Source organism: Sorghum bicolor, chromosome 7 (genome assembly GCF_000003195.3).
Source record: "Sorghum bicolor cultivar BTx623 chromosome 7, Sorghum_bicolor_NCBIv3, whole genome shotgun sequence".
Classification (NCBI taxonomy): domain Eukaryota; kingdom Viridiplantae; phylum Streptophyta; class Magnoliopsida; order Poales; family Poaceae; genus Sorghum; species Sorghum bicolor.
This window is the reverse complement of record NC_012876.2, coordinates 6,497,608-6,510,676: the sequence shown is the minus strand read 5'-3', so window position 1 is coordinate 6,510,676 and position 13,069 is coordinate 6,497,608. Positions and strand designations below refer to the sequence as shown.

At 42.0% G+C, this 13,069-nt stretch overlaps 2 protein-coding genes across 2 annotated transcripts; both read left to right on the top strand.

Annotated features, from left to right (window-relative positions):
• Positions 254–2,726, top strand: LOC8080907 (ATPase family AAA domain-containing protein 2). Its single transcript, XM_002445110.2, has 3 exons — positions 254–1,086; positions 1,303–1,532; positions 2,317–2,726. Exons 1-3 carry the CDS (start codon positions 511–513, stop codon positions 2,324–2,326), a joined length of 816 nt encoding a protein of 271 aa, XP_002445155.1. The 5' UTR covers positions 254–510; the 3' UTR covers positions 2,327–2,726.
• Positions 7,274–12,413, top strand: LOC8069683 (diacylglycerol kinase 5). Its single transcript, XM_002445109.2, has 13 exons — positions 7,274–7,567; positions 8,100–8,322; positions 8,427–8,549; positions 8,654–8,782; positions 9,244–9,329; positions 9,711–9,834; positions 9,973–10,021; positions 10,326–10,408; positions 10,530–10,597; positions 11,021–11,098; positions 11,297–11,384; positions 11,471–11,587; positions 11,785–12,413. Exons 2-13 carry the CDS (start codon positions 8,101–8,103, stop codon positions 12,124–12,126), a joined length of 1,509 nt encoding a protein of 502 aa, XP_002445154.1. The 5' UTR covers positions 7,274–7,567; position 8,100; the 3' UTR covers positions 12,127–12,413.

Genomic DNA, 13,069 nt, shown 5'->3' with positions numbered 1-13,069 from the left:
GCAACAAATAGGCTTTTAGTAGCTGGATAGCCTTTCTCTAGATATTTCCATAAATAAATCTGAACCATGCTATGTTTACTCTTGCAGTTGCTGGATAAAGATAAACCCATGGTCCACAGTCCACAGCCACGCCTCCGGGAAGGACAGACAGAGACACAGAGTGAGCGCGCGAGGGGTGAGGGGGCAAGAGAGAGAGAAAAAAAAAAAAGGCATGGAAGGGAGGAATGTCCAGCTGGAGGCTCCCGCGGCCAGAAGTGGGAGCGAAGCGCATCCGCAGAGGATCCTCGGTTGGAGGCTCAAAACCTCCCGCACCCAACCAAACTCCAGCCTCACATCACACACACACACCCCACTGCTCCTTCCTTCCTTCCTTCCGTTTACTCCCTCTCCCTCCCTCCCTCCTCACATCTCTCTCGCCGCTCTCCAAACAAAGGAGGAAGCCACGGAAAGAAAGAAACCGAGAAATCTCCCCCCCTGTGCGTGTGGCGGCGAGGTCCAAGGCCGAGGATCATGTCTTCGGCGGCGGCGGGGGAAGGGGGGAAGGAGAGAGGCGGCGCCGGCGCCGGCCCCGGGGGCGCGTGCGAGCTGTGCGGCGCCGCGGCCAGGGTGTACTGCGGCGCCGACGAGGCCACGCTCTGCTGGGGCTGCGACGCGCAGGTGCACGGCGCCAACTTCCTGGTGGCGCGCCACGCGCGCGCGCTCCTGTGCCGGGGCTGCGCGCGCCCCACGCCGTGGCGCGCCGCGGGCCCGCGCCTCGGCCCCACCGCCTCCCTCTGCGACCGCTGCGTCCGCCGCGGCCCTGGCGCTGTGGGCGTGGGCGGCGGCGACGAGGAGATGGGCGGCGCGGGCGACGGCCGCGGCCACGAAGAAGAGGACCACGACGACGACGGCGGCGACGATGACGACGAGGTGGTCGTTGAGGACGACGAGGATGAGGAGGAGGAGGAGGAGGAAGGGGAGGGGGAGAACCAGGTCGTGCCGTGGACGGAGGAGGCCGAGGCGACGCCGCCGCCCGTCGCCAGTTCCACGTCCAGCAGCAGCCGGGAGGCCCCCGCCAACGGCGCGAGCGCCGCAGATTGCGCAAAGGTGCCGCCTTTAGCTCCCCTCTCTCTCTCCACCTGCTCCTCGATTTGCCATTCCATCGCTCGATCTGCCATTCTATCGCTTTGCAAAGATGCAATTTTTTTAGTCGATCGGGACGCTTTCCCTCGTGAATCATCGCGGTCGATAGGATCCACCGTCTCCTCCAATTTCGTGAGCGACCGGTCGTTCTGATCCAAATGTCGCCATGTTTGTTTCCAGGAAAACATGCCGTGCTCCACCTCGCAGCCGGGCCTGTGCCACCACTTGTCGTCAGCGCACCACGGCGGCCGCAGCGACGAGGCCACCTCCTCCCGGAACGGTGGCCGGTTCCTCGCCTCCTCCCGCCACAGGAAGAGATCACCCTCAGATTTCTTCAGCTCTGGGTCGGCGCAATCCGGGAGCGGCACTCCGGCGAGGAATTGCTCCAACGCGGGCATTGGCCGAAATGAGTGAGTCTGCAAACCCCCCTTGATCTGAAAATTCCATGGCATGTTTATTTCAGTGAATACTTAAGAACTGCAAGTACCATTCACTGTACTACAAAAATGGGAAAAAGTTTCTGCTGCCGGACGTGGATGCAATTATGCATCTTAACAAGCATGATGTGAAGTACTGAATTAAAAAAAATAAATATGGTGGATCAATCTCTTTTAAATAACTCGTGAGTAGCATTGCCAGGGAAGAATTAATAAAAATTATTGTAAGGTGAGCAAATTGATATAGAAGTTGCAGTAAGCCTATATCATTATGACGGCTACTTGTGGGTTTTGAGGTCATGAAGTTTCTACTGGGAAAAAGGCATCAGGGGGTGATAACGAGAAAGCTTTGCTTGCCTTGCCAAGAGCCATCATGTGATGCTTGGAGTGATCCGCAATCCCAGTAGTGCTCTAGCTGATGGGTAGCGAACTTGCTTTTAGTTTCTATAAAAGCATTACATTTCCACTTTTTTGTGGTCTATTTTCGGTGTAGCGACATGTAGATGGTATGTGGGCTTGTGAGGTGCCAAGTGGCAATTTGTGTCAATTATCGCACTTGAATGCTTCAGTCAGAGAAGGTGTTCATGCCTAGTATTTGAGCCTTGGAACTATATTTTGTTGTTGCTAGGACAGCTTCATGATTGGTAATTTCTGTAGGTTGGAACACCTTTTGGTGAAATTTGGTAATTCAGTTTGAGTCTTGTTTCATGATTATGTTCAAAGTTGCTCATGGTAGATTTCTGTTTTGTTATTGCAGCTTTACCTGAGGCAGGCAACATGTGACTGGTGTAGATGATGATGCTAACTACATTAGAAGGTCACTTTTAGTGTATCCAAGCTTCGGGAAGGTGTGGATCATGACGAGATCAGTCTCCGTCAAGGCATACATCTTTCTTCGGTCATCAAATTGAGGCGTACATCGTTCTTCAGTCGTCAACCTTGTGCGCGCATAGTTATCAGGGCAGCTGCCCCAGAACCATGATAGTATTCCTAAATGGCGACGACTTTGTATATGTCCCCCGACTTTGTTGTGTTTAATTCCTTCCTCCTCTTCTGTTTGTGGATGAGGTGTATGTGCTAACCTAAGAGAAATGATATAGGCTCGCATTTTCACTGGCATTGTGTGATGGATGGCCTCACTGTCTCGGTGCTTCCTTTGTGCCCTAAGTCCTAATTTCATGTCCCGCCACAGTTCTTTTGGTGAGATTTACTATTTATTGTTGTAATGGCAGCTGAAACATGCGGCACTGTTGCTCACCTGGCAATACAATTTGCGCAAGTTGCCACATGGCAAAGATGGATCTGGAATTCTTAATTATCCCAGTTGGGCTTGGGATTATTAGGATATGATTCCTGTGTGGATGCCTGGTTATCTGGTCAAATAGGTGTTCTTAAATGGAAAATATCCAGACTGGGTAGGGGGAACGCAGAAGTAACATCATTTGAAAAATCTGCAGAGGTTGAGGTTGATCTACTAAAGCTCATCAGGTCAGTGACAGCAACGTGCAGATTTTGATACTGCCACAAAGCCCACAAGCCTGCCTGCCTGCCTGCCTGCTTAGGGGCATCAGATTCTTCGCCCTGATCTTTTCTTTTGCTCCCAGACCCGGTCGCTATCGACACCACTCACCACAAAGAAACACGCCTGAAAATGAAAGCAGGGAGACATCATGGCATGGATGTACGCTTGCTGTTGCTGCCTGCTGCTTTGCTTTGTGGTGTGAAAGAGAGTTGCAGGCAGGGGACTGAAGCGTTTCTATTAAATTCTGCTGGCGTTTAGCATGGACATGGAAGCATCGTGCAAACAAGCCACATGCCTGCCGGTGGCCTGCAGCTTTGCTTGCAACCGGTGGCACACTGACTTGGGGAATAGATTAGTGGCCAAGCATGAGTCATCAGGAGCTCAAGAATATTGCAGATTGAGGGGATCAGAGCTTCTCCTTGATTGACCACAGACCATTTTAAAAGACCCTTAAGTTTAGTTTGAGAAGAAGACACCTCAATCATACTAATAAGCTATGCCATCCTATGGGCTATGGTTACGAGATCCGAGGTTATATAATCTTCTGCCGGGAAAATTGCCAGCATAGTCAGGATGTCTTTTTTTTTCGTGACCAAAACTGCTAATTGTGGTACTTATCACGAAAAAGAGCAAATCTAAGGAAAATTGCCAGCATAGTCAGGATGTCTTTTTTCTTTGACCAAAACTGCTAATCGTGGTACTTATCACGAAAAAGAGCAAATCTAATCTTCTTTCGTGCTTCTTTATTTATTTATTCCACGAGAGCTTTCAGGAGCCTGTGCTCACATAGCCGCCAGCCGTTGAGCTAGCAAGCATTCGAATTGTCTGTCGAAGGGGACAGGAGAAAGCTAGCTAGGAGGAGCATGGCCATGGAATGCAAAGAGGGGGAATCATGGTGGCAACACCTTTACTAGGATGCTATCAATCCTCGGAAATGGTCCACAAGCGACTCACCCAACCCAACGCAACCCATCTCAAAAGATCTTTGCGCAGGAGAACAGACAAAGGCAGGCCACAGGATACACTGAGACTGAGTATTGTTCCCCTCTTGAAAGTGGGGTCAGGCAGAGTAGTTTCTTGGCCCTTCCAACTCCCACCTAAGGAGTAGTCCATTCACTTCCATTGCTGAAATGTTTTGGTGACCAAATTTGTGTAAACTAGAAGGATTATTTTAGAAATAAAACAGTTACATGTGAGTCAAACCTACATGCTCTTATATCCATTTTATCAATTAGGCCTTGTTTAGTTCCTAAAAATTTTTTGCAAATTTTTTTATATTTCCCGTCACATCAAATCTTTAGACACATGCATGAAGTATTAAATATAGATAAAAATAAAACTTAATTGCATAGTTTAGTCGAAATTGACGAGACGAATCTTTTGAGTCTAATTAGTCCATGATTGGACAATATTTGTCAAATACAAACGAAAGTGCTACAGTGTCGATTTCCCAAAAAATTTTGGAACTAAACAAGGCCTTAGGCAAGACAACAGAAGAATCCAATAATAAAACTACCAAAATTAGATCAAATTATAAGATGGAACAGCAAAACAAATTACATTATATGGATGCCTTTTATATTTCTTATATATTGAAACTAGTAATTGCGCTTAGTGGAGATGACGTGGATAACTTGCGTTAAGAGGTTAAAAGTTAGTGAGATCATATGGATATTAGTGGATAGATTGTATATTAAGATAACACTAGTAGTGAGATTAGTTTTAGTGAAATGACATGGTTATTAGTAAAATATGATGTCGATAGTTAATACGAGATGATGTAGATTGTTTGAATGTTAAGATAGAACTTGTAATGGAGATTAACTTTATAGGAAATATAAGATTAACATGTCTCGGGCAACCATGCCACAAGATCAGCCTTCTCGGCTGGCCTTTACAGCGGCTGACGCTGCAGAAATCTACAGTACAAATAAGAGAGAAACACAGCCATAGCTTTGCAGCGGCAGCGGCCGTTTTTATGAAAAATTGTTGTGTTGCTCCTCCACGCGGTATATAATACGACACTAATGAGGTGAGCATCGAATATATGCTAAATTTCAGGTGCCTGGATTTTAGTTCTCCTTCAGACGATGGTTATTACATATATTTTATATTAAAATTGTAGTTTTAGTTCGTTTTTTAATAAAAAACCAGTTAGACAAAATCACAAGCCTGATAAAATCTTATATGTGTTGGCACACAGATAATTTAAAAATTCACAATTTCTATAGTTAGACAGGACAAAAATTTGATATGTTATGACACAAAGATAAATAAAAAATCATAAAAGTAACAATTTACTTATACTAATTATAGTAGAAAAGTATTGTCTGAAATCATCTTAAAATTCAGTCTCCTGAAATATAGGGAAAGTGGTAAATAAAACGTAGAGCTTTGGGTTAGCTGGGCCCAATTCACCCTGAACATGTGTGCAACAGCCATGTTTGGGCCGATCTGATTTGCGCCTCCTCTTTCTCTGTTTTTTCTTACTCTAACTAGCATATTTGCGGTTGTGTTGCTACAGGTAACAAAAAGCGTATAATCAATATTAAAACCATAGTTTCTCTGTATGGTGTTTGAACCATGGTGTTTATTGTTTTTTTTTCAAAAAAATTGCATGCTTGGCCTTTTTCCCCCTTTCATGACTATTTCGTTATGGATCAGTATATTGTATAAGAAACTATTCTTAGAGCTTTTGAAAGTAGCAATGTAGGATACTAATAGCTAGAGCTTTTAATATTCATGACTATTTTGTTTTTGAATTTTCTATTCAAAATGATGTAAATTTTAAGCATTGTTATTGATCTTTTTAAAAAGGGATATTTTGTGGAAATTGATTTATGTATATCTCCAAAGAAATAATAAATAGTTCAAAATTGTTGATAAAAGACACCTATCCCTCAAACAATGTAGAAAAGAACAATCATACACTCGTAATCTCGAATAGTACAATCATTTATGGCATGTTTAGTTTGAGGATGAAGATGGATGTGATATGACCATCCATGCATTTAGGATGGACTTATTCATACTTTCTATTTGTTTGGATGCATCGAGCCAATTTTTTGTTTGGTTGGATGGATGAGCGTGGATGTGATGAGAATAGTTAAATAATGTATCTATTATTTTAATATAATTACAACTAATTATATATTAATAAATATGCACTAACACTAATGTTGGCGTGAGAATCAGTAATTAAAAATATTAAATATGTTAATTAGCACTACCACCCTAATTGGCACACAAAAACATACACTAATCACTATATTAGACCAGTCTTAATGGGGTGTCATCAAAGTTTTATGGACATTAATTATGCTGATGTACCACCATATTAATGAAAGAGAGATATGATAGGAGTTTCAAGGAAGTGTTGATATGACACCGTATTAATGAAGCGAGATGATAAGAGTTTCATCATAGTAGTGAGAGTTTCATGGTGATGAAACTCTTCTGTACTGTTTTCAAATCTAGATGTGTTAGAAACTATGAGATGAGATCCCCACTAAGACTGATCTTAGCACTTATTGAAATTAACCTTATCATCATAATAATTACTCCCTCAATTTTATTAACTATAAATCATTTTAACTTTTTTTGAGACTCAAGACATCTCCAAAGAAATTATAAATAGTTCGAAAGTGCTGATAAGTGACACTTGCCCGTCAAACAACGTAGAAAAAGGGCAATCATATGCTAGTAATAATATTCAATACTAGTAATCATTTAAAAATAAGGAAGAAAAATAAACACTCATAATTCTTTTTGAGCAAAATAAAGCTCATAAGGCCAGTCTCAATGGCCCATTTCAATGCACTATTTCCAAAACAAATTTGCTGACAGAGCATCAATGAAACGAACAATGAAACAACTTTCACAATGCATGAGTTTCACCTTGACGTTTCCTAAGCTGGGCAAAGCATTTAATTACTACAAAATGATTGGATCACATGCAAGATGGTGAAACAATTTAGTCCTCAGTGGGGATTTCATCCCGTTTCATCGCGTGGGAAACAACGCCCGTAGAGTTTCCTTCTCTCTCCTCTTTGTTTCATGCAAAAAGTGTAGTTTTACTGACATGACGCTCTAATAAATATGCATGACATCCTTGTTTCCACTGACCGGCCTAAATGTACTTCCCACGCAAAGTAAACTCGTCAATGTAAAAAACACACCAAAAAAGTCAAATCTTAAAATGGCTAACATGCGAGCCCAAGACGATGACAACCAAGAAAGTGTGGCTGCCTGAGTGCCTCCTGTTCTCCCCGTCATCCTCCTCTCATCGATTTTCCTCCGAAATCGAAACCTCAGAAAACCAAATCTCAATCTCCGGTGCTCAGGGCCCACCCAGGCGGCGACGCTTTCCCTCGCTTTCGATCCGATCCGTGGTGGCTCACGTCCCAGATCCTCGCCGGCGGTAGCGGCGCTGGGCGAGCAGCGGTGACTTGGCGAGGGCGCTTCGCCGGTGACGATCATCCAAAAGGTACGCCGTTCTTTCCCTTGCCTTCCTGCTGGGCGGAAGCGAGCAGCCCCCAAGCTATATGCATTCGGATCTGACCCAATTACACTATACATGTGTCGTATCCACTAACTACGATGTTAATTATCGGGTGTACATGTCTTTTACTTGGCCCGCACCCTGATTCCTTTCTCGTTCTCCATTTCTTGTAATCTTGATGTGCTCAAAAAATCATTCACGGTTATTCTATGTTGATGATGCTAAAATAGCAGAACTAATTCATTCCATCCTTTAATTCTGGGTGTATTTGATTTGCAAAAGTCAAACTTTTCAAGTTTTGACCAACAACTGGTCAAATTATAATTCATGCTTCGTGCACAAATGTTGCATCAATAGATTCGTATCCCAAGTGCCTTTAGGATGGGGTTGATTCTGTTGTAAGAGAAATTAATTCATGACTACCCAATCAAAACATGCCTTGTGTTCACGAATGGAGGGAGTAACTTTTGTAACACCAGTGAGTTAGCCCATTAAAACTGTGACAACGGTTTTGCAGGATGGAAGGGGAGGCAGAGACTGTCGTTGGTTCGAGTTCTAAACCATGTGGGCAGCTGGAGGACTACTACATTCCAGATTACATTCTGAAGCCAGGTGTCGAACAAGTACTTGTTGATCATGCGCCACCCTGCCCCATTGTAGTGTTCATCAACTCAAGATCTGGAGGTCAACTTGGAAGTAGTTTAATCAAAACATACCGTGAGCTTCTCAATGAAGCACAGGTACCTCTTGTCTTTCTGGGAATGCGAGACCATGGAAATGTGCTTCTGGCCTTGATGGCATTTTAAATCTGGAATTTTTGTGAGAGTTGCTCAGTTATTTTCAGGTTTTTGATCTCTCAGAAGAGACTCCAGATAAGGTTTTGCATCGTTTGTATGCCAATGTTGAAAGGCTAAAGATGGAAGGAGACATTCTTGCAGTTCAAATTTGGAGGAAGCTGAGGTTAATTGTGAGTCATAACACTTTCAGAATTTAGATTATATTATTATACATAGGTGTCTGTCTATTTTGCTTTCCCACTGTACTTCTTTTGACTAAACAGATTTCAATTAGGTTGCAGGCGGTGATGGTACAGCTAGCTGGCTGCTTGGGGTAGTCAGTGATCTTAAGCTTTCCCACCCACCTCCAGTTGCAACTGTGCCTCTGGGAACCGGAAATAACCTCCCCTTTTCATTTGGATGGGTAGGTGGCCAATAACGTCTTACAAAACAAATTTCCTTTATGTTATTGCGTCGCTCATGTTACAAACAAAAAGGAAAACTGGAAGTTATTTATATGTTTTTCAGCCTTGATGAAATTTAGACTAAAAAAGGTGATTTACCAATGGTCTATGCTAATGCACCAATGACTGTCATCCACCTTATTATTACCTGTATACATAATGTCTAATACTTTGGATATGATCAAGTTGTGGTATATATGTTTATTTTTATTGATTTAAGCTGCAGTGAGTCATGAGTGTAGAAAATTTTGGAAAGTTGATGCACTCTTATAGGTTTTATGATCCTATCAAGTCATATGCAAATGTAATTTTTTTGATGGATTATCAATTTTTTCTCATCTGACTTTAGCTTGTTATCTTGCATGCAATTGCCTCTACATGTAAGAAAAGATTGGAATTTATGTCGAATTCAACATTGCAGGGAAAGAAGAATCCTTCTACTGACCAAGAGGCTGTAAAATCTTTCCTTGGACTAGTGAAGCATGCAAGAGAAATTAAGATCGATAGGTACTGCCTGAGAGAAAGAGCACATTGCTAGTTTTTTTGGTTTATGTAATGATTGCCCAAAGGATGAAAATAATCTTCAGATTGTGGTTTTGTGCTTGTCTAGCCCATCCTTGTAGTAGTTTGTACGGAATTATTTTCTCAAAGAAGAAAAGTAGCTCTCCCGTGTTTGCGGCAAAAAGAATTTGTCTCATATTTGCAGCAACAAGGGCATGCTCCTATGCTCATGTATCTGCTGCTTCTAAGATACAAAGTTATTTATTTACATTTAAAATAATTGAATAATCAACTCTTCATCTTCATATCTTTCCTCATTTTAAAGCATGCTTATTCTTCTCTCTTATATTTAGGCAGATTCAATTTAATGTAAACTTGATGTTTCAGTTGGCACATCATGTTGAGGATGCGAGTTCCAGAAGAAGGCCCATGCGATCCTATTGCTCCATTAGAGTTGCCTCATTCATTGCATGCGTTTCATCGTGTCTCAAGTAGTGACTCCCTCAATATGGTAAGACATCTCTTTCTATTGCAGTTTTTTTCGCTATGGAATGATGCTTGTTTAAGATAATGGCTATGCACCATTACAATCAAAGACATTTGGTTACTGTATTAAATTCAAAGCTTCCATGATTCTTGCTTACTTCAGGAAGGTTACCACACATTCCGTGGAGGATTTTGGAATTACTTTAGTATGGGTAAGGCTTCACTGTTATTCTCCTCTTTTATGTTACAGAAATGGGGGCAAGACCATTATGTACCTATACTATCCAATTGTTTATTTATACTTTTTATCTTGACATGTGATGCTGGGTACTAGTTCATGCTACAAAGGATAGTGGTTTGGTGACCCACTAAGGAAACTAGCGCAAGTCTTAATGTTTTGGCAGATTATCATTTTTTAATTAAATTCATATTTCATGAATCCTTAAGAAGATAACAATTAAAAGAGTTCAGGCACTAGAGATTCAAACATGACGAGCATGACTTGACATGATGCAGGGATGGATGCAGAAGTGTCTTATGCATTTCATTCTGAAAGAAAGAGGAATCCAGAGAAGTTCAAGAACCAGCTGACAAATCAGGTACCTTTTCATATTTTAGTTTTGTTACTATATTTTCATTCTGCTTGTTAAAGAAATGGTCAGCTAGTATGTTGAAGTTATGCTAAAACTTTTGATTTGTTAATATGTATCAATTATGCAGGGTCAATATGCCAAGCTTGGACTTAAACAAGGATGGTTTTGTGCTTCTCTAAGTCAGCCATCATCAAAGTAAAATTCGCTAAATTTATCATAATCCCAAATCACAGACACTGCTGCCATGGTGCATGTCTTTTCTGATATTTACTGTCTATCATCATGTTTAGTGTTACATTTGAAATCAGGCTGCAGGAGTGTGGGAAGGGGTATTTGTCAATTGTCATTTTGTTGTTCTGTAACTGTAGTGACTAATTCATTTTGTGTTTTTCATTGGTCCAAATCAGCCGCATCCTTTCGTCAAAAAAAAATTCATCAAAAAAATCACCAGCATCCTTTGCATTCTTACAATCTGGGAGGCTATAAGCCTATAGCTTTTACAATCTGGGTGTATTATTAACAATACTAGATATACAATTTTTGTCACTCGTGTATCTTCCAGGTTTCCCCTCTTCTCCTTTTTTGGATAAACGATAAGCTAGATTGCTCTGTTTCCAGGAACCTTGCTCAACTTGCAAAAGTTAAGGTCATGAAAAGAGCTGGTGGCCTCTGGGAGGAACTTCATGTTCATCACAGGTAAACTTAGGCGATTTGTTTTTCTCCTATGCATTATGTAATCCTACAATATGGTACGACAGACCAAAGCTTCTTGTTTTGACTTGGGAAATCCTTGTTCTGTTCCATTTGTTCATTATTTCATCATACTGCCTGGGTATCCGTATTTCTTTTGGGTAGCAGATGGGTTTGTAATCTCTGCATTTGCGCCTCTTGCAGCATTCGGTCCATCGTCTGTCTGAATCTGCCTAGCTTTTCTGGAGGTTTGAATCCTTGGGGCACACCTGGCACGAGGAGAGCAGCAGATGTGAGTTTTCATGTCTTCGTTTCTGTGAACAGAACATGTTATTTGCAAGCCATGTCATTTAGTTGACAAATCTATTATATGTGCAGAGGGAGTTCACTCCACCTTTTGTCGATGATGGACTTATTGAGGTTGTTGGCTTCCGTGACGCCTGGCACGGGCTGGTCCTGCTGGCCCCAAATGGACACGGCACTCGCATTGCACAGGTATGAATTGCTTCTGCTACGTATTCCTCCTGAATGTCCTGATGGAAATCCTACATTGTTTTCGATAAAAAAAAATGGAAACCCTACATCTGAGAAACGTGAACTCAGGGTTGAGATGCCATTCTGGTTTCGTGGCACACTGAAACGGGCCAGTCTCCCCATCAAAATCAATCTGATTTCGCCATCCTGTTTCACAGGCCCATAGGATCCGGTTTGAGTTCCACAAAGGCGCGGCAGAGCACACGTTCATGAGGGTCGACGGAGAGCCATGGAAGCAGCCCCTTCCGAAGGACGATGACACGGTCGTCGTGGAGATCTCTCACCTCCGGCAGGTCACCATGCTGGCAAACGAGCCCTGCAGGTCCAAGAGCGTCAACGATCCATCATCCCCGTCGCTGGCCCACGACAGCAGCCATGGCGATGACAAGGATATGGCGGCCGAGGAGGACGAAGACGAGTGGGAGGACGGCAGGAGGAAGTTTGGGGCCGCGGATACGTTCAAGCTCCCTGACGAGATTGACATTGCTCACCTCAGTTGAGCTTGACTATTGCTTATATCGTCGTGTGCATTCTGATCATCATCATATACACAAATTATGGTCTGTAACCCATCTTGTTTCTTTACATTTGATATATTTGTGACATGATTGCTTCAGCCTTGTATAAGTGAATCCTAGGTAACCAAAACCAGGTAACCAAGTTCGGAATTGCTATATGTAACCAATGTATAGATTCAGTGTAATGGCAGAAACAAGCGAACTGCTACTTTTTGCTTCTCTTTTTTTTTTACCAGTTGAATTGAAGAATATAGGGCCTGTTTGGTACAGCTCACAACAGCTTCATGAGCTGTCGTGAGCTGTTTTTTGTTAAACACTTATTTCTAAAATAGCTTCATGGATGAAGTTGTTTTCTTTCTCCTCTCACAAAGACATGAGTTAGGATGAAGCTGAAAAAAGTAGCTTATTGTAGCTCTCTCCCTCATTTCTCTCTTTTATCTATGCATAAAATATTTAGTGAAACTATTTTATCAAATACTTTTTTCAAAATAGCTTAGCTTCACCAATAAAGTTGTTCATGAAGCTATTTTCTTAAAAAACAACTTCACTAGTGAAGTTGAGCTATGACGAACAAGCCCATAATATTGTTTGCTCGCTCTTTGTTAGAGTTGATGATGTGAAGTTGTATTTTGATGGACACACCAAATACAGTGATTGTTTCTTTTTTCATTTTGTCTATGAACATTATTATTGGTATATTTTTTCCTTTTGTCTATGAACATTATTATTGGTATATGTGTATACGTGTACCAGGGCCTTGTTCACTTTCCAAAAATTTTGCATAAGTCTCGTCACATCAAATCTTGCAGCACATGTATAGAGCATTAAATATAGATAAAAAATAACTAATTGCGCGGTTTACCTGTGATTCGTGAGACGAATCTTTTAAGCTTTGATTGGACAATATTTATCAAATACAAACAAA